The sequence below is a fragment of the Anopheles darlingi genome, chromosome 3 (assembly GCF_943734745.1).
Source record: "Anopheles darlingi chromosome 3, idAnoDarlMG_H_01, whole genome shotgun sequence".
NCBI lineage: Eukaryota > Metazoa > Arthropoda > Insecta > Diptera > Culicidae > Anopheles > Anopheles darlingi.
The window spans coordinates 41261752-41284938 of NC_064875.1; the positions used below are offsets into that span (position 1 = coordinate 41261752).

The window sequence follows — 23187 nt, forward strand, 5'->3', positions numbered from 1 at the left end:
TGTTTCTCTTCACTAATGAGGTGCTTCAACGGTCACGAACGGTCATCATCAACAAAACAAACCACTCTCCACTTCGAGAGATTGGGTCGTTGTCTGATTATGAGTGGGCATCCGTAGGGCGTTGTTTCTTGTTAATTCTAATTTCCAAATCTACTAGGGAATAATGTGTATTAAAATAAAGGAATACTACTGCTGTCTATCGTTTGAAAACAGCAGTTATAGTTAATTAGAAACAACAGAGAATCATTTCTAAAATCTCTTTGAGATTCGTTAGAAAACGAGTGTCTAGATATAAAGCTGGAACAAGTTTTCATAATCAAAAAGTTTTGTTTAAAACGAGAGTTATTCTTAATCATAGAAAATTGTCAACCGTTTAGAAAAACAATATTTTAACCGGCAAATAACGGACAATAACAAGCAAATTTCACAGTTTCAAAAGAACCGAGCGCGAGATGCATGCAGTAATTTATGCGACCGCATTTTGTCATCGATGTCCGAGTCTAGCTCGGATCAAGTGCTGCTCTGCCGTCGTCATAAAATGTTCTCTCGAGGTAGGTTCTGTTCATGATGACATCGTGACGATCGTCTGCCATGTGCGACCCTCCATGTATGATGTCATCGTAGACCCTGTGTTTATTTCAATATATTCTTAGAATGATCTCAATCAGTAGAATGAAGATGCTTGTTCATAAAAAAGGTTATGTACAACAGCTTTTCCGATTGAATCCTCTCGTCAGAAAAAAAATCAGGTTTGCATTCCATTTATTTATAATTTGCTACAATTATGATTCCGTAGACCAAAAAAGTGGGGGAAAATTGTGGAACAGAAGCTCTTGGAGGATATTAACGGTGACGCCGGACGCCAGCAAAGATTAGCTGGATTAGTTACAAGGAGTATTTATCCTTCAAAACGACAGATGATCGCCGCTGACAAATTGGATTTTTTTACATACAAACAACTTAAACAATAGACATGCCCTCTCTATTTGTCGTTAACTCGTTAATTAATCCTTATAAATGCTTCTCTATACATTGTGGCATTGTTTGTATAAAGGCCTTACAGCTAGAGGATACATACATCGCTGCCTGCATTCGTTCCGGAAGGCTAGCAGATACTCTGTGGCATGGCATGCTGGCACTTAAAGCATAGTATGTACTACTTTGGAAGCAAACAGGAATAGGAATTTGCATGCTCATATCGCTATGGCAACGCATTAACCGGGTTGCTTTGCCTACGTTCCTGCCTAGCCCTGACCTGCTTACTCCGTGCAGTACAGGTGAGCATTGAGCATCTGAAGAAGGTGTGGGAAGGGAAAGTGTTCTTTTGTTCTGTCTTGTACATAACTATAGTTGATGTTGGTGTTACGTTATGATGATGGTCTTCCAAGATTCCAAGACCTTTGCAAGATCGCACAGTTGCTTAAAGCGTGTGTCGCCATTGTTCGATGCCGCTAACACTACTAGTCTATCACGCGGCCAAATAATAATATAAACAAATGCTCCTCAGTAATGCTGCTAAAATGAAAGGTTAACATAATGCTGCGTAATACTCGTGACCTGGTACCTTCGCCACCAGCGTTCAACAGTCTTCGTCGTGCCGCCTGTCGAGCGACTTCAGTAGTGCGTTCTTGGAGGAACGCATTTTTTCCAGTCGTGTCCGTAGATGGTTATTGGTAGTCTCGAGCTCGTCCGCACGTTCTTCAGCCTCACGCTTTTCCCGCTGCAGCTTGCGACGCTCCAGCTTAAGCTCGTTCTCGGCCCTCTCGGATGCTTCGGCAGTGCTGCGGAAACGAATCACCAGCGATTCCGCACGAGCGAGACTAGCCTGTAGATTTCCATTCTCCTTCATTGCACTCTGCAGCCGGTTTCGGTACTCGTTGATCTGCTTGTTAGCATCCCTCAGAGCGTCCTCGTTGAAGTCATCGTCCCCTCCACCCGGGGGCACCGATCGGCGCCCTTTGCTTTTGATATCCTTAAGCTCCTCCTGTATGCTCTGTAGCTGTGCTTGCAGTTCGGTCTTCTCCTTGGCGAACTGCTGAAGGCGTGTATCTAACGAACCCGTGGCGGATCCTAGTAGGTCAGCGTTTTCGTTGCTAACCAGAGCCCGATGTGCATCCGTTCCGTCTTCGTTCTCGATGGTTACTATGATCAGCCCGTGCTTGGCGATAAGCGAATCGCGCTCCATCAGCTGGCCCTGGACGAGTCGAATCTCCTCGAGCAGTTTGTCATTCTCTCGCTTTGTAGCCTCGCGATCCTTGCACTTGTCGCGATATTCGCGCTGTAGTTGCGCGAACTCCTCCTCCACGTCGTTCAACGAATCCTTCAACAGCTCAATCTGATAACTGCAGGCTGTCCGATCGTTATCGAGCTGCGCCAACTCCACCATGTTCGAGCGGAAGCAGTCCCGGACCTCCTGCAGATTGTTCGACATGCCCTGTAGCAATTCTTCCTTCGTGGCGGCAGTATTGCTCGAGCTGGCTACAATCTTTGCACTCGACGAGGCCAGCTCGGTAACGGCGCGTTCGATGCGGGAAGCTAGCAGGGCGTTGGAGCAACTGGTGGAGGGCAGGATGACGTTACCGCTGGGTTTGCCACCACCACCAACACCACCAGCAGGTACGGCTCCTTCCGTTGTGGCGACCATCTGTTGCAGGTCGAATGCACGGTCCGCGTTTACTTCCTGTGCCCGGTGTTTGCGCTCGAGCTCACGCATCCGGATCTCGCGAGCCTCGGCTCGTGCTTGGCGGATAGCCGCTAGGCGAGCTTCGCCCTCCTTGGCGATTTGATCTAGTGCCTGGTCCTCGGCATTCACGCGAGAATTACTCCGGCGACGCCCCACGGGAGTGTCCATGTCGATGAAGAGGATTTAGCAGAGGGTTTTTATGCTGCTGTTCTTTCTGTTAACGATTCCTACGGATGTTTCTTTGTCAGGATGTTCGTTTCCGTTGCCGTAAGTGCTGGAGATCTTGCTGAAAGGAGAATTCGGATTAAGCAACAGAACCTTGCGGTATCACGAACTTCAAAACATACCGGCTTCAGATGGTTTCCTCTTGGGACACCCAGATCTCGGCCGCAGATTACTAAATCCTCTTGGGTTGATTTCCGGTTGTAAAAAGATTTAAAATCCTTTTTGGTGGCCGATCTTTTTGAGGAAAAAAATCCATGAAAATTATATAAAAAGTTTTATTTTATTTTAAATAACACAGTTATACTATTTATTTCTGATTGATTTGAATATCGGTTCGTTGACCTCAAATTTGGCTTCGATCAGCTGATCCCTCAAGAACGTGTTTGTTGTCACACAAACTTGAAAACTCCCACAAAAAAGGGAGATCATCCCTGGAGAAACCGGCCGAAAAGGGCCATCAAAAGACTATAGCTGCAGACTAGCAAAAATACTATACCTTATATGACTAAAAGACTATACCCATAAAGACTATAGATTTCTGTTCGGTCTTTTTGGGGATCCTTCGCGCTGCGGTTTTCCAAGTTTCTTACACTTTTCCGACCCACTTTTGCAAAGGGAACAACGGCGGGTGTTGGGAAACGACTTGAATTCACTCATATCACCTATATCTTTATCAAGAAGCCCAAAAACCTTAAAAAATCCCCATTTCACGGAGCGCAAGAGAAGAACAGTGTAAAACGATAACTTCCAGGAGGAGAAAACGAAAAACGATAATCACCAGACAGGAAAACGAAAAAACGAGGAAACGGGGTTAGATTCGTTTATAGCAGCAAGTTCAGTTTGAGTTAAACCGGTAAAATCTGATTAACGAAAAACGCGCAGGTTTTGGTAAAATTCAGTCAATACTTTGGGGTGATTCACATGGAAAATACTTAAAACGGGCGTTGCAAAACCCGCAATTGGAAATTATTCGTCTCACAGACTCATGCGTGCTTCAAATTCAACTCAGCTTCGACGTTACTTGCTCGTCTGGCAGTCTCTACAGTGATGGTGGATAAAATATAAATGTTTTGCACAAGAAAATCGAAATTTGAAGCGAAAACTGAGCTGGGATCTGGCAACATTGGAAACTGTTTTTGGTCTGCGGCCCACACTCACATCGCCACACTCACACTCACGTTTCAGACTTCGCGGTGAAGACGTTAAAGTTAAACTCCGCAAAGTTTTAAGTGTTTCGTGATAAAAATTAAAGTAGTGATACGATCAAATACGAGGCCCAGGAAGGCAGCTTCCTGTCGCGCCAATCGGAGTGAAAAAAGGAGGAAAATGTCGTGCCGCTGAAGAAGCCGTTTGTGACCGTGTGAGTGCGTGCGTGCGTGTGTGAGCACGGGGTTAGAATTCAGTGCTGGTGGGCGGGGGTGTTTGGAAGGAAAAAGTTGAATGAAAACTGCATCCTTCTGAGCGAGAATAGGCACTACGGGTGTGGTGGGGTGAAGGTGGTTGCGTGAAAAGTGCATTTTTTGCAAGCGGGTTTGCGTTGTTCTTGGGCTTCTTTGTTTTGTGCCGAAGAGGAGTTTTTTTGCTCTGAAGAAACGGGAGAGCGTCGTTCTCCGTGTGCCGCAAGAAGGAGAGAGAGAGAGAGCGCCAGGCTGCTGCGACCCGAGGAAGAAAGTGTACCAACAACGACTCCGCATCCACGACGACGAGGACGAGGACAGCCGGTAGGTCTATTTTGCTTAGGTTTTCCTTTATTTTTCCTCGTTGCGCATACAAACATCATCTCCACCGGGAGATAAAATGGGGGGTTCTTTTCCTATGCGCAACATACGGTGGCGGTCGTAGCATAGACAGGATGAGAAATTACGATAATAAGCCGTAAATTTAGCATAAATATTCGAAAATGTTGGTGATAGTTTTCGAGCGGGAGATTACTTTGATCTGAACTGTTTTTGTTGTTGTTAGTAAACGCTCTTCCCCTACAAACACTTCAAAGAACGGGAATGGAGATACCGCCGCACCCACGATGATCATTAATTAAACATAATGGAGCATAAATTGTCGATCAACTGCTCCCTAAAGCAGTTAGCCAACCGATACAACCGAAATGACCGATGAAGCAAACAACTCACCGCCCGTTGCTGCTGGCCTGAATTGTCGTCGTCAGGCACCTTTTTCTGTTTTTTTTTTACTGTTCAATGAAAGAAGAAGGCCGCTGCGATTGGGTTTACAACAATCCAAGGCCACCTGAGCAAGCACCGGACGGGGATGACGTTTCAAGAATGGTTTTCGGGCGACCATGAACTGCCCCAGTGGCTGGCCGGCAGACCCCGAGTGTGTTGAATCATCAAATTCAAACTTCCAAGCGGACACTAGCCCCACGACAGAGTTCGTCACGGAGTTACGAGCCGCCGGGTAATTGGTTTCAAAATTTATTGGTTCTCCTCGGACTCCAGTTCAATAAACCCAGTCCACTACGCCGCAACGCCGTCTAGGAAGCGTGCGAAGAGCTCCCATTCTTGTCCGGCGGCATGATAATTGGTTTACAGAGGGGGAGACGATGGAGGATGTTTTAATAAGAAGATGGTCTTAGGCGTTGCGCGGTCTCACCTTTATGGCGGAAGCGTTGTAATTCGATTTTATGCCCTTATTATACCCAAATGTTGTTCTGCTTCCGAACATATTGTTCCTCTTCGGCACACCAAAGGGGGGTGGGGGGGGGGGGGGTCTATCGCCACCAATGGTTTTCCAGAAAATCTGCGTTGTAGTGCGGCACACCAGCACCAGAAAGGATTATTATCATTGCGTGCGTGCTGGTCTGGCGTCCGGGCCCTACGGCAGCGAGGTCATCTCATGCGAAACGATTGCGCATCGGATTCAACCTTGCTTTTTTGGGTGTTGGACGGATACATCGTCAAAACGTGCGACTGTTTACTGAAAACTGGCGTCGCAGTTCGGTCGCAGTGGACGCAGTTTTCGTTCCAGGTTGGTTATTCCCAAAAGCTACCAGTCGTCACGTTCGGTCCCCCCCCCCCCCCCCCCCCCCAAAAGCTGCTATACATTATGATAACTTTCAAGCTGAAAATGTCATTAATGCAGGGCACAGAAGTAGGACAAGTAGTGCTGGTTCCCACGTATCAACCCATTGCCCCTGCTGGTATCAACACGGGGTCCCTATCCTATGCAGCTTCACTCTCTTGAGATGGTCTACTCCCCCCCAGGAGGACAGAACCGGATTGGGATTAGATATGCTACAACGGTGACAACGGGGCCGTTGTTTTTGCTGCATCTTCTCTTTCGCTTGGCTGGCGAGCGTGCGAAATGATGCAGCAGCACCAGCAGCAGCAGCATAATGTGACGTGAATGTCATTGTTTCTTCTCTTCGTCCTCTGGTAACGAAAAAGCAACCAACGGATTCATTTGCGTGCCCGGAGACGGAGTACAAGAGTCGGTGCAGACAACAAAGGGAAATTGGAACAAGCTCTTATGCTCTGCTAGACGCGCTGGTGGAGCAATCATGCCTCCGTTGTGCATTGCCAAGGACACGACGACTGAGAGCTTCAAGGACGTCCGAGGAGGCTGTGGGTTGTTGCTAGCACCCGCCGTTCGGTGGCCATTACTTTCGAAAAACGTTCAATCAAAGCAACGTATCTCGTAGGGAGGTCTCCGACCGTGGGTTTGTAATTTTGCGTTCGCGGTATCCGCGGTCATTTTTTTAGGGTATCTAATGCCACCCCCGCGCGTTGTTGCTCGGAATGCGATGCGGTGAAACAATCGACGAAGGTTGCGAAGGTTTTTCCAGATTTATCTCCTACCCCCTTGTCCCTCTCGCTCATCTCTTTTGCTCGCGCAAGGTAATGCTGGCACGTGCCTACTGTGTTGGAGGCTGTGACTACAATGTCTCACCCGGTATTGTGTTGTTGCGGCTTTATCTAGTCGGTGGAGAATAGATAAAGAGAGGTTGCATTAGGCCCGGCCCGGAGCTTGTTGGGTGCTGTTACTGACCGGAAAAGCTGGCTCGTGGTCACCGTGGTCCTCCAGCCAACCGTAACCGGCGCGGATGGTTTGATGGTCGTTGAGTACCTTGCATTGTTGTACGGTCACATACGCGAGCCCATGAGCTGATTTAGAACTTTTCCTCATAACACCCTCACCCACCGGGGACTGGCCACCTCTTTGGGATTTTCCATTTCCCGGTGTGCGCCCCACTCCGCCTCCTCGCACGGCATGCCGCCGTTCTGCGGTACAGAGCAGTTTTTCGTTTGTTATTTCGTTCGTTTTCCGGTGTCACGGCTGCGTAACGTTTCCGTGTTTTATCGCACGTGGTACCCCGGTGGGAGGCCATCCCTCCTGGACACCGCCCCCTTGCGATCATCATTGTGTGTTATTTACACTCGAGCAAACACTCGGCGTCGGGTGTAGCGTGGTGCAGGGAAAAGGTAAATAACGTGTGTCACGGTGTGACACAAACGATTTTCTTGTTCATCGCCACCGCATCCGGTTCTCGGTGGTGGTGGTGGTGTTTTGCCCTCGTCGTGTTCGTGTTTTATGTTTTTGCGTAAAAATTACCTTCAAATCGGGTAATCTAATGGGGCTAAGAAGGGGGTTGGGGCCGTTCTAATGCCCTCAACTACACGAGGCTCTGTCGCTGATCTTGTTTACTGGACATACTTGTCCGACTGCCTCGTGGGGAATGCTTGTGGTGGGTATTTTGGAGTGTATACTTTGTGTTTTTTGTCGCATCCAGCACACCCACTACTGGGGCAGTAAACAGGAGGTAGCGGGTGTTGGGTGGAGCAAGGTGTGTATGCGCGCGCGCGCACACACACGTCATTGAAGAATGGTTTTTTGGGCACGCGTCGACGCGATGCTGCGCTCTCTCTGGTGTATGCTTCGCGGACTGTTGTATCCATCCTACATGGTTTTTTGTTGTTGCTATGTTTGTTGATTGCAAATGGATGCTCCAGTTGAACCGGTAAAGCGGTAACCCTCTTTAAGTAAGCACGAGAGCATAGTAACCATAACCATGTATGAGTTTCATCACCAAGTGACAGGTCGTCAACGATGGTCGGGGGAAGAGACATTCATAGCTACCATTGTTCTTTGAGGAGTTACCACTACATTTAATTTTGAAAAAAGTGCCGAGGAAATGGTGTTAAACAAATGCATTTTTATATAGTAAGTTGGTGTCTTAGCTAATCCAATAAAAGCCTAATTTATTAAAACAATTGTTGAGACGAAACAACGAATTGTGAGATGTTTTTTAGTATCGCTAAGTTCGGTTTGATAGCAGGAAATGTGATACTATGTTGACTTTTCTGTTCAGCATGGCTGATCTATTCTTCACAAATCTACTTTCACTCGTCCATTTTATGGTCTGCATTCCTGGCAACATGGCATCGGCAATACACGAATTGTCATATATGGAGAAGAAGACTTTCCTCCAAACGGGCCACGAGTCCCCATTAAATCCAATAAAATGAAAAATTTGGCGCGAAGTGTTTAACACTGGTGACATCATTGGTGCTTTTTCCTTTCGAAATGAGGAAGAAGCCACCGTTGTTGCGGTGAATGGCGAACGTGCCTAGCGTGACAGACTGGCACATGATGTTTTTGTTTCCATAAATTAGGCAGTTAAACATCGACGCCTTTTGGTTCTCACAAAACATTCTAACTGGCTTTGCGACGTTCTAAATTATTTTTTATTTTTAATAAATCATATTTAGAAACTATTTTTGTTGTTGTTGAATTCATAGCTCTAAAATGTTTGTACTCGCTTTATCGCTTTCAATCATCGATGAATGGAATTGATCAATCTGACACTTGTTTGTATTTTAAACTAACTTCTTCCTTAACCATGGAATATGATTAAAAGGTAACATTGAAACCAACAAAGGAAAAAAAAACGAAAACAGAAAGTGTCCCCAAATGCTGTTCAGTGCTTAGGATTGAACCAATCAATTACACCTTTTGACACTAAGATGCTCGTTTTCTCATCAAAAAACCACCGCCATGGTCTGGTTTCCGGTTCAATGGAACATCGTACTTACTAGAGAGTGTCTAGAGATAATGGAAAAATGGTGGTTTTACGTTGCAATAGTTTCATTTGATTGCTTTCAGTGGTTGCAGAAGCAGCGCTCACCGGGCGCGCGCACTGTATTGAATGCAACACGCAAACCGATTAGGTTGGAGGGGCGACCGACCGACCTGCACATGGCGCATCCTCCCCACTACCCTCACAAAATGGTGTACGTTTAGTGCGCTCAAAGTAGGCCAACCATCAATTAGTGCCATTAACATTAAAACAAACCTCTGGTTTTAGCGTGGCTACCGGTTCGTTTTCGTGGTTCGCTGCTCTTGGAGGGCATCAGCTGTCCGGTGGTTGTACCGGTTATTCTTTCCCAAATCATCATATATGTTTAGCCAGCCGGTAGCGAACAAGGTGTGCTTACTGGGGGGTTTTTTATGATGGCCACAGACGCATTCGTGTTATGCTGTGTGTGTGATGCGTTGATGGTCAACGAGTTCGTTTTCTGACCGAAGCTATTGACCATGGCATTGGCGAGGGGTAGATACTGCGGTAATCCCGCGTACGTGATCCACACACCACGCGCAACGCACAGTGACCGCGGTTCTTCTTATCATTAAATCCCGCTACTCGAGAATCCTGCCTCTCTATCGGCTTAGAGTGTGTCACGAGGAAGGGCAGGTTAAAGCAAGCTTCCCGGCCGACCAGTACACCAGGCTGCCTTGAAAGAGCACCGTTTATGGTTGAAGGCACAGAGACTTCTCTGCGCCGTAGTTTGGTTGCTGCTGGCACACCAAGATGGCAACTTGTTCTCACTCACTCGACACTCTAATCGCTCGTCGCTCGTTTCTGCAGCGCTTGAGGCACTTGTAGGCTTCTTAGCACCTCACGGTTTGGCGCTGGAAGTGGGTCAGGGAGGCCATTCTTTTTTGTTTGCTCCTGGCAGAGCGCAAGTTAAAGCTCGTGGATGGACGCAGGTCACAAGAGCCCAGTTAGTCACTCCAGGAGAGGAGGATGCTGTTGAGTAGCGCGTCTTGAGCACGAAGCATCAAACGATGTCTGGAGATCGTTTTTTGTGATGAAAGTCGTTGGCAATTGTCTTGCGTTTCATTTCGCGTTCCGCGAAGGAGGAGGGAGGATCCAAGCCACAAAAGAGCAAAACAACAGTTTCGATGGACAAGCGATGGAAACAGCAGAGGCTGCTGGGATATGCAACGGGCAAAGCCATTGAACCCGCGCGCGATGTTTCGCGGTGTCTTCATTACGGTTTCCAGCCACGTGTGTCGCAGCACCAGCAGCAGCAGCAGCAGCAGCAGTGTGATTGTGAAGGCATGTGTCATGTGTGTCTGCTGCTGGCGGCCACTGCGGGGGGCGTGCAGCAGAGGCCCGAATGAACCGTTGGTGCCGCTGATCCCAAGGCGAACAACCGCGACGACTACTTCGACCAAAAGGGCTAATGATGATTAACGTGTAACTGTGTTTCGTTATTTCTCGCGAGAAGCAGCAGGCCTAAAGGTGGCCCCTCGCGGGCATGCACGACGGACGAGTGCTCTCCCACCGAGCAGGCAGCCTGGCAGACAGGCAGCATCATGCCCGAAGACGTGTTATGGAAAACCGGGAACCGGGAGTCACCACCAGCGGGTCCCGTTTCAACATAGCTGCTGTCTCTACCTTCACAAGCACATATTCTATCTGACAGTGTGTGTGTGTGTGCCCTGCCCGTGTTGTGTGGTGATGATCATCGTGGCCATTCTGTGTTCTTCCTGTACCCTCGGCTAATATGATGGCCGCGGTGACTTGGACTTGTTTTCACTCGTTCTCATCGTTCGCCCGGAACTCGTAGAACAACATACGTGAAGCGATCACTCAAGAATCCAACATGGTGCTGCCGATGGTGTCCTCTCTCTATGCCTGTTATCTTTCTTTTATGGCGCTTGATGTGATGGCCATGCGCCGCTTACCGTACCCTGGCCTTTTCGTGACACAGTTTTCCGTATTTCTTTTATCACCCATCGACCAGCAGCAGCATGTTTACCTGTCTGTTTTGCTCCCGTTCTTTTTGCACACAAACATTCTTTCTGGCCGGCTGTGCTGTGTTTTCCCGAAAGTGGAAAGAAGCCGTGCGCTCCGCTATTTAGCGATTCAGCGGAAGGGGGATATCGCGTGTTGCAAGCAATTGGCGTATGTTGCAGCTCGCGAAATGATGTTGTGCCCCGCCTCCCCGCTCCTGCGAGAATGGCATGAATGCATTCTCGGTCAAATGCCTGTCACCTGTGTGCCAGGTACCGGGGGACGGTGGATGTGTTTTTGGTTTATGTATCTAATCTTTTTTCTATCCGTCTCTGCAGAAGCCCTGAAGCCCCATTACGTCCATTCGTCAACCAACCGGAGGGGGAAATGTGCACATGCACGATGGACTTCCCAGTTTCAGTGCTCGTTGTTTAGTTACTGCTACACCGTGCACAGACATGTAGACTCGAAAAAGTAGCCTGTGTTAAGTAGGGCAGACGCCAATTCAAATGGTCTTATGGGGGGCGGGCGTGGCTGGGCATGATGGTGATTGCTACCGGTCATTTACCTGTTATAGGACTTCATGTGCTGCTTCCCTTCGTCACACTTTTGGGTGAAATTGTTAAGCGGAGAATCCCATCAGTGGTGTAATTCTTTCGTTTAAAATAGAATCGAGGTACTAAATATAATTTAAATACGAAGGAATTTTGTCGAACACATTTTACATTGCATAACTGGCAGAATGAGAGTTTGATTGGATTACTGCTTTTTTCAATAGTTCTTTGAATATCGTCATATTCATTGCCATATATCGCTAACTAGTGGCTTTGTTGGTATAACTAATTGTATTACGTGTACTGAGTTATTCTTAATCGTCCCAAAATCGTTCAAATATACACATGTAGGAATAGAATACCATCAAATGCTAATTTTTCGCAAGTGACTTAACATTAGTTCCAAAACATTCAAATTACAATATACAAAACTACTCAAGCTACTGAATGCGGTTACTTCGCTGTTGAATAAGTAACAATAGAAGCAGAATAGTCTCAGCTTGCCATGGTATCGTATGGTGTTTCCGTTCAGTAATTTAATGCTGAGTTTGATGTACTTCGGAACTCTGCACTGACCATTTTCGGTGTTGGCCAGCCCACATCCTGTACGGTATCGTCTTTCGACCCCTAAAAATCTTTTTGTTTGGTGGTAGTTGTTAGTTTTTTTGCTGTCTAAATTGCAGGAATTTTTAAGCGCTAGGCGGTTATGGGCAATTTTTCGTCAAATTACAGCATTCTTATCAAATGATTGCATTCCATCCTTGGAGATAACATCCAAATATTACAGATTTGTACTTCAAATTTTATATTTAAAAAACAAATAACATCTCTTGTCCGTTTCTCTTTCTACAAACATTATAATCCGTTCGTCCGCCCGTTCATTATAACATTATACTGCTCTATGGGCGATTCTTTATTCAAGCACGACCCTTTAACGATCTCCCCCCGGGTGCATGGAGATGTGCATTAATATCCTAACACAAAAGAGCGCACCAGAGACATTCCACGGCGCGATGGGCTTTATATTCGCAACCCACGAGAACGACTGTTTACAGTATTATACAGTAGAGGCAGATCGGACTGTGAATGCGGGGGATTGTCAATTGCCACCAACACCATCATCACCACCCAGGGTGCATGGAAGGTATTAATGTGGTGATCTCAATGCAATGACTAACGGTGCTACAGCATCAGCTGCAATTCGACGCGGTCTCGGTCTAACAAAAGAGCTTCCAACGAGGTTCCCGAGGTAGAAGTAGAAAGTAGGGAAGTGCCGTGGAAATGTTGTAAAAGGCCGAGAATTTATACACCCAACGAAGGTTTCACTAGAAGATTATACTGTGTACCAGTATATACCACATGAATGGCCTGTGCATGTTTGGAGTTCATCTATTCTAGTGGCTGTTGTGTACACTGAGGCTTCCAACCTTTAGTGGAAGATTCTACTCCTCACAGCACAGTATCCTTGCTGAATACTTGTTGGGCTACAAGGTTGCAGCTATGCTGTACAATGTAATTAAAATGTAGTTAAGTGGCATATAGCTGAACGATTTCAGCTTTCAAAGAAGACCTCCCTTGGGTAAATAGATTATATGAACAAACAAAGGCTTCCAGCTTTCCCTTTTGAATTCCACTCCATGTTGTTCTTAAACTATAAGAATCTGTTCCATTTAAACACAGATCAAACGAGTAGCCTCTACGCTTGCTATCATCGCAATAAAACCAAAATCGATTGCTGCTGGTAGCGTACGGTGGAAATACAAAAAAAAAATCCCAAGTGACACATGTCGTACACAGGTGTGTCACACTGATTCGCGAACAAGACGCTGTGAAATCTTCATGGGAAACAGCATGTGTTTCCTTTATCACCGATAACAGTAAACAGATCGCCGTAGCAACACTCCGGGGGCTACCAAATCGATAGAATATTCCATCCATTGGAAAGAGAAGAGACGTTTCTTCCCTCAAGAACTGGATTTTTGATCCGAAATCAATTTTGGATTTCGCCGGGGGATCTGGAGCTACTTTGGAGTAGCAAACCTGAAGGGAGGCAGTTAAAATCAATCGCAAATGGCGCCATCGGTTTGTTGTTTGTGTCTCGGTATACACCACTGCTCCGCCACCAGCCGCCAGGGCACAAATATCGGGATCAACTTTTCTAACCTTCGTCGAATTGGTGAGTAGCCAAGACCAGACCACGGCAACACTCCATGGTGGTGGTATGTAGTAGTAACACTGCAGCTGGCCTGCTGCTGTCTAGTGTCCTATCAATTGCTAGCCACAAACTGCACCACGCGTATTGCTGCGTATTGTTGTTCGCTGCATTGGAGGTTGCGCGCTTTGAAGGTTCCCTAACCCAGATCCCGTCGCTCATAATGGTTGACATCGGGCCAAGCCGAAGAAGTTTGAACTCATAAACTCTATGCGCTATGATCGCTCAGCAGCAGCAGCAGTAGCAGCAGCAGTAGCAGCTGGCCAAATAACTTTTGTTTCTGTTCACTGTTTCACTTGTTCTTAGCGCCCTCCCCTTTGGGTGTGGTAGTGGGTTGTACCACCTCCGGTTTACTACTTCAGTGGCAGCGACCTAACGAGGGAATAGCTACCAATTGATGCAGTCAACCTCTCCCTCCCAGTCCCTGGAGCATATGTAGCTCCAGTCCACAAGCCCTTCCTAAGGTGTGGTTGTGTGTGCGTGTTTTTTAATTAAATTCTTCGCGCAGAGACGCGGAGTCTGTTTGCAGGAGAAAAGGCAGAGCGCTAGAAAGAGAGACCAGAAGGCCGCCGACGGTGTGTCGTAACTGGTTTCTTCCACGATCACTGACCGTGAGATTTACGACGAAATAAGAAGGCCAGACGATAAAACAAGGTTCTGGTGCAGGTTTAGCTGCGTGGTAGACGGGACCTGGTAGACAATCTTGGACGGTAGTTTGGTTTGGAGATCTGCTCATTCTTTCTGGACCCTATCTGGAGCTCTAGAAGATTAGCAAGAGTTTTCAGTCTTAAGCCCTCCTTCTTCTGGCCTTGTACACTTAAATTTGGAAGCTGGAACAGTTGCAGCTAGTGCGCATGGTGTAGTGTTTGTGTCTGTTGGACACACCTTCCAATCGCGCTCGATTCCGTCTCGCACACGTTTTGCTCCCATGCCATTCACCTTCGCACGACTAATTGCTCGGCCACCCCCCTCCCTCTATTATGCAAATCTCGTTGCATATGCTTTTCCGTTGATTATAGTTTTGCCACTCGACACCACGGCAATGTCCTCCAGTGACGGTTTTGAGAAACCAACAACATCTTTTGCCGGTTGAAAAAACTTTGCTGCTCGCTCGTGCTGGTGGATGAGGGGGAAACCATGAATGAATCGTTGGGGGGAGTGTCAGTATTCCCACCGTGGCGCTGCTCAATTTGGTGTCGAAAGTGCAAATGTGCGTGTGCGCGCGGCTATGAATACTCTTTCTTCTACGGGCAAACACTGGGCATTTAGGCATTAATTAAGAATTCAGCCCGTTTCCGGTTGCTCCGAAGGGGCGTAGCTCGCACTGGGGCTGCTGGTGGGTCTTTGGCTCTCCGCTCCAAGTTGTGCCAAAGTGAGCATAACGTTGGTTAGTGTTGGGCAAGCGGGTAGCGCTCGATAAAGGCGTGTTGTTAGTTGGTAGCATGCCGGTTGAAATGAAATCATTAGCAACTCCCACAGCGCGCGCCGTTGCGCCAGTCCCAGCGGGGGTTTGTGTGTGCGAGATGAAAATGCGAAGAAAACTCGCTTCGCCGGAAAAGCCAGCAGGGCTTGCAAGCCAGTCAGCCAGTCAGGCGGTCAATGCCATGTGATCGTCATGCGAAATGCATCCTCCAGCATGCGGAATTGACGAAGCGGAGATGTGGAAGCAAAAAACCGCAGAGCAGAGAGAGGAAGAGAGATGAAGTAACACAGATATGATCTACTGTGTATCGCAAATTACACTTACGTTGATCGCAATTTTCGGACCTCCGGCGTGAGTTGGGTGTAGTAATTGAAGGCAAAGCCTCAATTAAACATCACGGAAAGGAAACATAAACAAATTCGGAGATAATAGATACACATACCCCCCAGGACTGGCTCCTCCTTGAGTCCCACCAACAAGAGGAGATCTACTGGCTGGCTGCGAACGCTGATGTAACACACAAAGAGGAGGAAAGAGCGGAATTGAATGTTTAACGAAGTGGTCATCTCAATTAAAGAGGAAGCTGGACATTTGAGTCTTTGAGGCAAACAGTAAACTCGACCTCAATACACGACCGTTAGTTGTGCAATGTTCTTGGGCTGAGGCAGAAGTTAAAGAGGACAATGCTTCAACTTCGATCAGCCGGCTGCAAGAAACGATTTGTGGTGCTTGTGGTGAATGGTATAGCTCTAGACTTTAGCTAGAGAGAGAGAGAGGTTCGAAGGCACTGCATTAGCTGTGAGGTTGTAAAGTCTGTGTAGGAGTCACGATGTGGCTTTAGTTAGTGCATTTCCAGCCATACCCCAGGCGAACCAAGTTTCTTCATTCAATTCTTTCAATTCCTATCCATCATAATCGAACGCGCCTTGAAGCGGACGGTTTTGACCTTCTTTCGTGTGCTGAGGTTTACGATGCTGGTACTGGAAGGAAATGAACAAAAAAGAAATATATAATCGCTGAACCGTACACCACCGCTCTTGTCCAATCTTGGCACGTTCCGTTTCGTTACTGGAGATGCGATCTCAGCGCAACACTTTTAGCGGGAAATTGAAAGTATCTTGAATGAAGGATAACCTGTACCTGCCGAGAAAGGTAGAGAGACAGAGAGTACTGGCCCTCTCAGCTTAACGGTACGGTATCGACATTGAAAAGTGCTAGCCGTGCTGGCGAAGCTCATTAGGGGCAAGCATCATACTTCAAGCATGTCTCGGTTGAAGTGCCTTAAGATGCGAGCAGCAGCAAAACGTCCAACATAATTTCAGATAGTATACTCCGCTTCATTGCTACACCGTTTGATCGCGTCAAGCTTGATCATCATACCCATCAGAATTTGACACGTTTTTAAGTGATGAATTGCGACGTTAATTCCATGGGCGTTTCTTGTCCATACACCTGGAAGCATTTTATGGTGATGCTTGTTATGCGGAGGAAGCGGACATGCGGAGGACATAAGCCCGGCTCTACCTGGCCATTTTGCTCGAGAACTCAACCAGTAAATGTCAGGAAAAGGTCGTCGGATGTCGGCTTTGCATAAATTGATTTCCGAACCATTTTCGGGGGAGGGATGAATTAGAACCCTAAATACCTAAATCAGAAAAGAAGAATCCTTCTAGGAGCGTTTGTTTTCGTTAGCTAATTGACCGATAAGTAGTACCGATACCGGTACCGATTGCCATATTACCTGTGCCTCGACTGGAAATTCCCTCTGGTTCATGACCAGTGTTGCTAATGACTAGCGTTTAACATGCCCGCCCCAGGTACGGTAATCCTTCGAGCGCGCCCTAATGGTTGCGACAGGATGTTGTACATCCCGCTGCAGCAAGGTCTGTGTGCCAACAGTTTAACATAATTTGCAATGATCCTCGGTACACCATTCGTGGTACAGTCGCGGGGATTCGGGTTTCGGTTTATGCATGTTTTTCTTTTTCCATCACGAAGGAGCTCTCCTGACACAAGTGGATTGTGATGCTCATTATCATACAGCGTGGCATACACCACCGATACTTTGTTGATGTTGTTCTTCTGCCTGTGGTTGCCGGGGTCGAGAGGAGGAGCCGGGGGTTTTGGATATAAACATACTAAAAACATAAACAAAACACTGAGGAGATCTTTTTATTACGGGGTGATGATCAGACATGCTCGTGACCAAGAGACACAGACAGAGAGAGAGAGAGAGATAGAGATCGATCGGTTCTTTACACTTTTGCGTTCCTTCTTTGGGAATATGGTTTGGCGAAGAATACTTTTCTATTCATTGAATCATTAATGCAACCTCAGGACCAACTTGGAACGCGAGTGTTCTCGATCTCTTCTCTTCGTTCTAGCGCATCTCAGATTGTTTATCTAATTCGTCTTTTTTCCCAACGACCCCGCCGCAATGCCGCTTCCCAACGACTCACTTTCTTTAGTTTACATGGCGGCCAATGGCATGGATGGTCGGTCCGTTGGTGTAACGTCTCTACACCACGAAAGGATGGACCACAGTTGTGCCTTTGTTTATACACAATTTCGTATTTTCGTCCGCATCAACCATACCAGAGAGAGTAAATAGAAAAAAAAAAACGCTCGCTGAATCGTGTCTTGGCTCTGGAGGATTGGTTGATTCTTTCTTGTCCTTTACACCACACCGTCTGCGGTGTACAAAAAGCGGAGTGTTGATGGTGGCGCTGCGCTCTTTGCGAGACGATCTGTCCAACTTTTAATTAGTTCTGGTCTTAAAGTACAGCCGCGCAGGGTAGGCGTCGTTTGCCTTGGGGTGTTTACTGAAAGTAATCCAATGCCGGTGGCGACCAGGCCCTGGGAATTGGACTTTATTTTTGTTTTTTTTTCTTCACTCCAAGTTGCGGACATCGCAACGGTCTCCTCGTTCGCTGGTTAGTAACAATGACGATGATGATGTTGATTGATGGGTTAAGGTAGATGGTGGGATGATTATTGTTGCATAAAACATCAGCAAGTCCGCAAAATATGATAACATTCTGGTCGAAAAACAATGGATCGTTAAGAAGAAGTGTAAAGTTTGCTAAATGCTGCCCCTTTGAAAGTGTTTCGGTATCAGCTGTCGCTCTTTACACATGTCCATCCTTGCTGGTGCCATCTGCTACTAAAGAAACACTTGACCATTGAGGTGAAACCATTACTATGCTCAAATATTAGTTCGGTTGACAGTGTGATCCACCGTGCGCCACTACACACTGGCACCGTTGGCATGTGGAAACCGCTACGGTGACAGTTTAGCAAACACACGCTAAACGATAACACGGATGCCAACGCTAAATGCTTCGCTAAGCAAAAAGAGAAGGTGTCATTCATGGTGAACGATGCGATCGTCGTCCTTCCTAATGATTGTCTTATCAATCCGATTAACTGGTAAACATTTGGCTGAAAAGGAAAAGCGCGAAAGCCCCCTTTGGTGTGAAGGTGAAGGTTGAAGTAGCGAGTGGTGTGTTCCGTTGATTGTAACAACGATTCTAGATTCGCTTCGTGCGTCTTATCATTCTATCCGTCAAAGGGGTCATCCTTTTCTTCGCCTAAACGTTCCACTGTGCAGCAGGAAACGTATATCACTGCGTAGAATCTTATCTTGTTTTTGTGTTATTGTAGCGATACCGTTCAATAGCGAACGCCGCACCGTTACGCCTGAATGGCCTGCACTTCACTGAAAGTGATGATAAAAATCGGGTTTGCCCACCACTGTATGATTCAGCCGAGCAGCAGCCGAGCTCCGGTGGACTTCCGTCTCATGTTGTTGCCCTGCATCGCTTATCAGCGCTGTACTGATTGTGTGTGTCTGGTGAGGCTGTTTCATTCTCCATCCATCAGGAGTGCTGCAGCGTGATGCGTTTTCAATGCAGTGCAGTACGAAGATAATCCAAGTAAACTCCGTTGCACGTTTTAGAACGTTTTGCTTGCTTTCTCCATACACAACTTTAGCGTTGTAGCGAAGAAGGCTCTGACGAAGACGGCGTAGTTGAGGTTGAAGTGGACATGCCGCTACGCTACAACGAGACAGATTGGTTTGGTGCGACGTGTACGAAGCCAGCAATTCAGAATTAGTGTTCGCGCGCGCGGGCGCGAAGAGTGGATTATTTTTTTCGTGCTGCAAGCCACAGCAAATCTGATCTGATTTGTCTACTACTCGGTGGTGGTCCATTTCGAAGAGGAACGGGTGTATGGGTGAGGCGGAACCGCCAACATACACCGCCGGCTGGAGTGTTGCGCGTGGTGCTGCTTCTGCGGCTGCGGCTGCTGCTGTTGCTGCTGCCTGGTAGGTATCATCAGATAGTGGCCCATCATGCGTAGATTGTGATGATGATGGCGTTTATCAGCAATTTCCTGCCGGCGAAGCGTTATGTTGTAACCACCCGCCCGCGTACCCGCTGCTGTCTGCATGGAGCATGGTGCGCGTGGTGGTGTGCTATGTAAAAATGCGGAACGAAACCAAATTTGCGTTGTTGTCCCCCTTGCCGCACGCACCCCGTTGGACAGGAGGAAGGTGACAAGTTGGGAGCCGATTTACTCGGCCTAGGCGAGATGTCATTTCAGGCGTTTACACGCCCTGGAGGCTTCCTCTGACTGAGAGGCAATCAATCTAGTAATCATTCTATTTCAATCACCACCGGGGCGTGTCCCGTGTCTCAGCATGCCTCGCCAGTTTACACAGTATCGCGGGGGAAAGTTAACGACATCTGGTCTGGCAAAGGCCCGATGGGCAATTTTCGTGGCGTTAACGCCCAAGATAAGATTGAATAGTTCCTATCGATTGTCGGTTATCGACAGATAATCACTGCACGGGCACGATTGGTATAACGCGGCAACGAGATAGTGCATTCGGTGAGTGGCGTGTTGGTCAAGAGATCAAGCTGGTGGTCGTTGGTTAAGACCCGGGAGTCATATAGTATGGGAAAAAGTTAAGGACGGAATTTGATGGAGAAAGTGAAGCTAAATCGTGAGAAGGTCAATTGTGACCCAAAGCTATACAGTACGCGTATCGACCATCAGGCAGTAGCTGACTAACGCCCGTTTACTAAGACTCTCTAACCGTGTCCGTGAATAAAGTTGCCTTGCAGCGATACGGCACTCCGTGGCGGTTCGTGAAAGTCTCAGTATGTCAGCTCCCTGTTGGAACGACGGGAATGTCCAGCTGTAGCGATTGGTGGTGATAGTGGAGACATTTTTCATTTCACGCTGAATTTATTTGGAAATTGAAGTTAAGCACTACCGCCGTCGTGGAGACCGATGGAACATTAGTGCGCCGTAGGGCGAAGATAAATGATGATTAATGGGTAAATTTGCGGCATGGCATGCGCTGGAATTGGCGTAAAAAAAATATTTAAATAAAAATGTATTTAGTAAATGTACTAGAAACATGATTTCCTAAATAGGTAACTTTTGCTTATCTTTCTATTTCTTTGTAGACCCGCTGCATGAAATTCAGAGGTTAGTTTCTTCGGTAGGAGCGACATGATTGAGAAAGATCGGGGACCAGCCGGAGAACCGTTGCCGAGCAGCTGGGATCCGTAAATATCTGCAAAACTGTGATGTCAGTTTAGCTAATAGCGAGTTCTCTCAGAACTGGTTTGCTGGAGAATCATTTGCATTTCAAACCGTCGCGCAGTTCGTGTCTAGCAGGTTTTGCCGAGAAGGTTATTCAACAGCCAGCTGGTGTATGACGAAACTGGACGAACGCAGCTTCTGGTGTAACTGCAACGTCGCGGGTACACGCAGCTGCACTCTGGTCTGGTACACTTCTGCTCAGGAAACTTTGCAACTGTACTTGGATAAGTTAATGCCCCTTCGGTTGAAACGCCTGTGCCATGTGTCGGCACAAGGGTCACTAGGTCACAGACGTTGGAGTCAAATTTGGTTTGTGCATTTGCAGAAGCAGGATATCCGAGGAAAGCTGCAGTGATGTAGCAGTGATGGGTGGATATCGAGTTTCAGTGATTTATGTTAGACCATCGGTTGGAACTCTGAAGAAAGGAAAGCTAATCCACTTTAGATCTTTCACATGCTGCTGATCATGCTGTCGGCGGCGATGTCCCAGGAGTCGAGTGAGAACGATGGGGTCGGTTGATTGAAGCGAATGCCATTATCGCGTGCCGCAGATGGTGTTCTGCGCCATGCCGCACTGACGTAATCAGATATTCATTCCGGGGGAACTGCTGATAAGTGAGATTGAAGCCCGAAAACAGGCCAACGCGGACATGAAATCGATTAGCAACTGATTGGGGAATTCATATCACGACAGGGTTAAGGTAATTGGTTAGAATGGGTTTTGTTACCTTCAACCACCGGACCTTGCATTGCTATGGAGCTCAAGGCTGGTTTACCTTGTTTGAGTTTCTCTTGCAAGAGAAAGGACTGCTCTAGATTTGTTTTTTGGTTACCTGATGAGGAATACTAAACTACGTATTACTTTTCTAGGTATTAAAAGCGAGAATGCTTCGAGCAATTAATGCGATCAGATAACTCTCCTTCAAATGATTTCCGAGCGGAAGCTTATCTTGTTTTCGCTTCATTCGATCGCATTAGCAAGAACGCTGATGCTAATGTCCCAAAACTGACACACCGATTATGGTCACCAGTCAGGGAACGGCACACGTCGCCAGGTACCTGACCCATCCACACGTGGTCAATCACCCGATGTTTTACCATACTTGCCGTCCAGCAAAACGGGTGTGAGAATGATGAGTTTCATTATGTTTTTCACTCCTATGTGTGTGCCATCAACCGTGTCCATCATGGCGCTTTGATTGCGGACATGTTTCAACGAGATAACGCGTCATCCAGACCCATGCCAATGGTCAGCTCGGTCGACCGCAAGGTAACTGTCTGGAGGTGATTATAAGAAATGAGGTTCCTGGGCATGATAGCTAACCTCAAGATGGAGCTTTGTTCGGTGAAGTGGAACGTAGTAAATGGGGTCCCAGTAATGGAGGCGTTATTCAGATTCTTTTTCCAATTAACTTTGCCATGAATCTTTAACCCTTAATATCCTCTCCCTCTTTAGTCGTTACTGCTCTGCTGATGTTGGCGGAGTAATTTTTAACTCTTCTCTGCAGATGTTTGCGAAGAGATTTATATAATAAAAAAACAGTGAGACGGACGTGAAAAAGCGGCGGGAACAAGTGACTGGACGTGTCGATGTGTCACGATGGGTGGAAAAGTCACGATTTTACTGCCATCACGATGTGCTTCCTCCGTCATTTGTTCGCTGTTAGACCGATGACTGGCCGAGGTATGGTGCCAACCGCCGGGTCAGCAAACACCGCGACCGATCGATGCTGGAGGTGAAAGTGTACGCCTTCATGGCCAGCGCGGTGATGATGACGGTGAAGCCATCATCACCATCATCTGTGGGCCACTGTGTTCTCTGTTGCACAGACAGAAGGAGGATGCCTTTTGCGCTATGAATGATTGATGAACGGATGGTGGACGCGATTGCTGCCCTGTTTCCCACTCAGTTTCGTTCAGTAGACATTCTGTTGACACAGTGTGTGCGCTGCTATCGCTAGATATCGTTCCCACTTGTGCTGCTGCTACTGTATTCTTCTTTTCCTAAGTCGTCCAGATTCCTATCACACATCATATGCCACCCGGATGGCCAAAGTAGAGAAGGATACGATGAGCTATTGTTACGCAGCATAGTGTCCTTTTGCTCGGAATATGGATGGCCAGGAAATAGATTTCGTGGATAGCACAATATGACCTTTTCCGTGTGTAGGAAAGCAACGATAGTGGACGGTACAAAGGTGAAAAAGGGCATATGAGACACACGAGTGTTTATTATTGAATATTGATATGATCCGACGGAGCAGTGATGTAGTGCACCTACCGGACTCGCTTCGATTTTTATATTAATTGGATTTGCGCTCCAGTGGCACGGAAGAGGCGATGCTGTTCATAACGTTTTAATATTAGACGTCGATGAAAGTCTAATATCCGGTCAATGTTTCTTTTGTTACCATTGACGATAGCTTACCCCAGTAGAAA

At 47.1% G+C, this 23187-nt stretch overlaps 2 protein-coding genes across 5 annotated transcripts in view; one reads left to right on the plus strand and one right to left on the minus strand.

The window, feature by feature from the left end:
* Positions 1–549: 549 nt before the first annotated feature.
* LOC125954690 (leucine-rich repeat flightless-interacting protein 2) lies at positions 550–3631 on the minus strand. The gene is made up of 3 exons (XM_049685182.1): positions 3405–3631; positions 3031–3142; positions 550–2969 (listed from the first exon to the last, which is right to left on the minus strand). Exon 3 carries the CDS (start codon positions 2849–2851, stop codon positions 1580–1582), a length of 1272 nt encoding a protein of 423 aa, XP_049541139.1. The 5' UTR covers positions 2852–2969; positions 3031–3142; positions 3405–3631; the 3' UTR covers positions 550–1579.
* Positions 3632–4083: 452 nt separating this feature from the next.
* Positions 4084–23187, plus strand: part of LOC125954684 (prominin-like protein) — a 40624-nt gene continuing 21520 nt past the window's right edge. For 2 of the 4 annotated variants that reach the window (XM_049685171.1, XM_049685175.1), the window contains exons 1-2: positions 4084–4629; positions 20610–20631. The gene's annotated coding sequence lies outside the window, so the exon portion shown is untranslated. Of the gene's footprint in view, positions 4630–19065; positions 19460–20609; positions 20632–23187 lie in introns of those variants that run through there. The other 2 variants (XM_049685173.1, XM_049685174.1) reach the window with 2 other exon arrangements.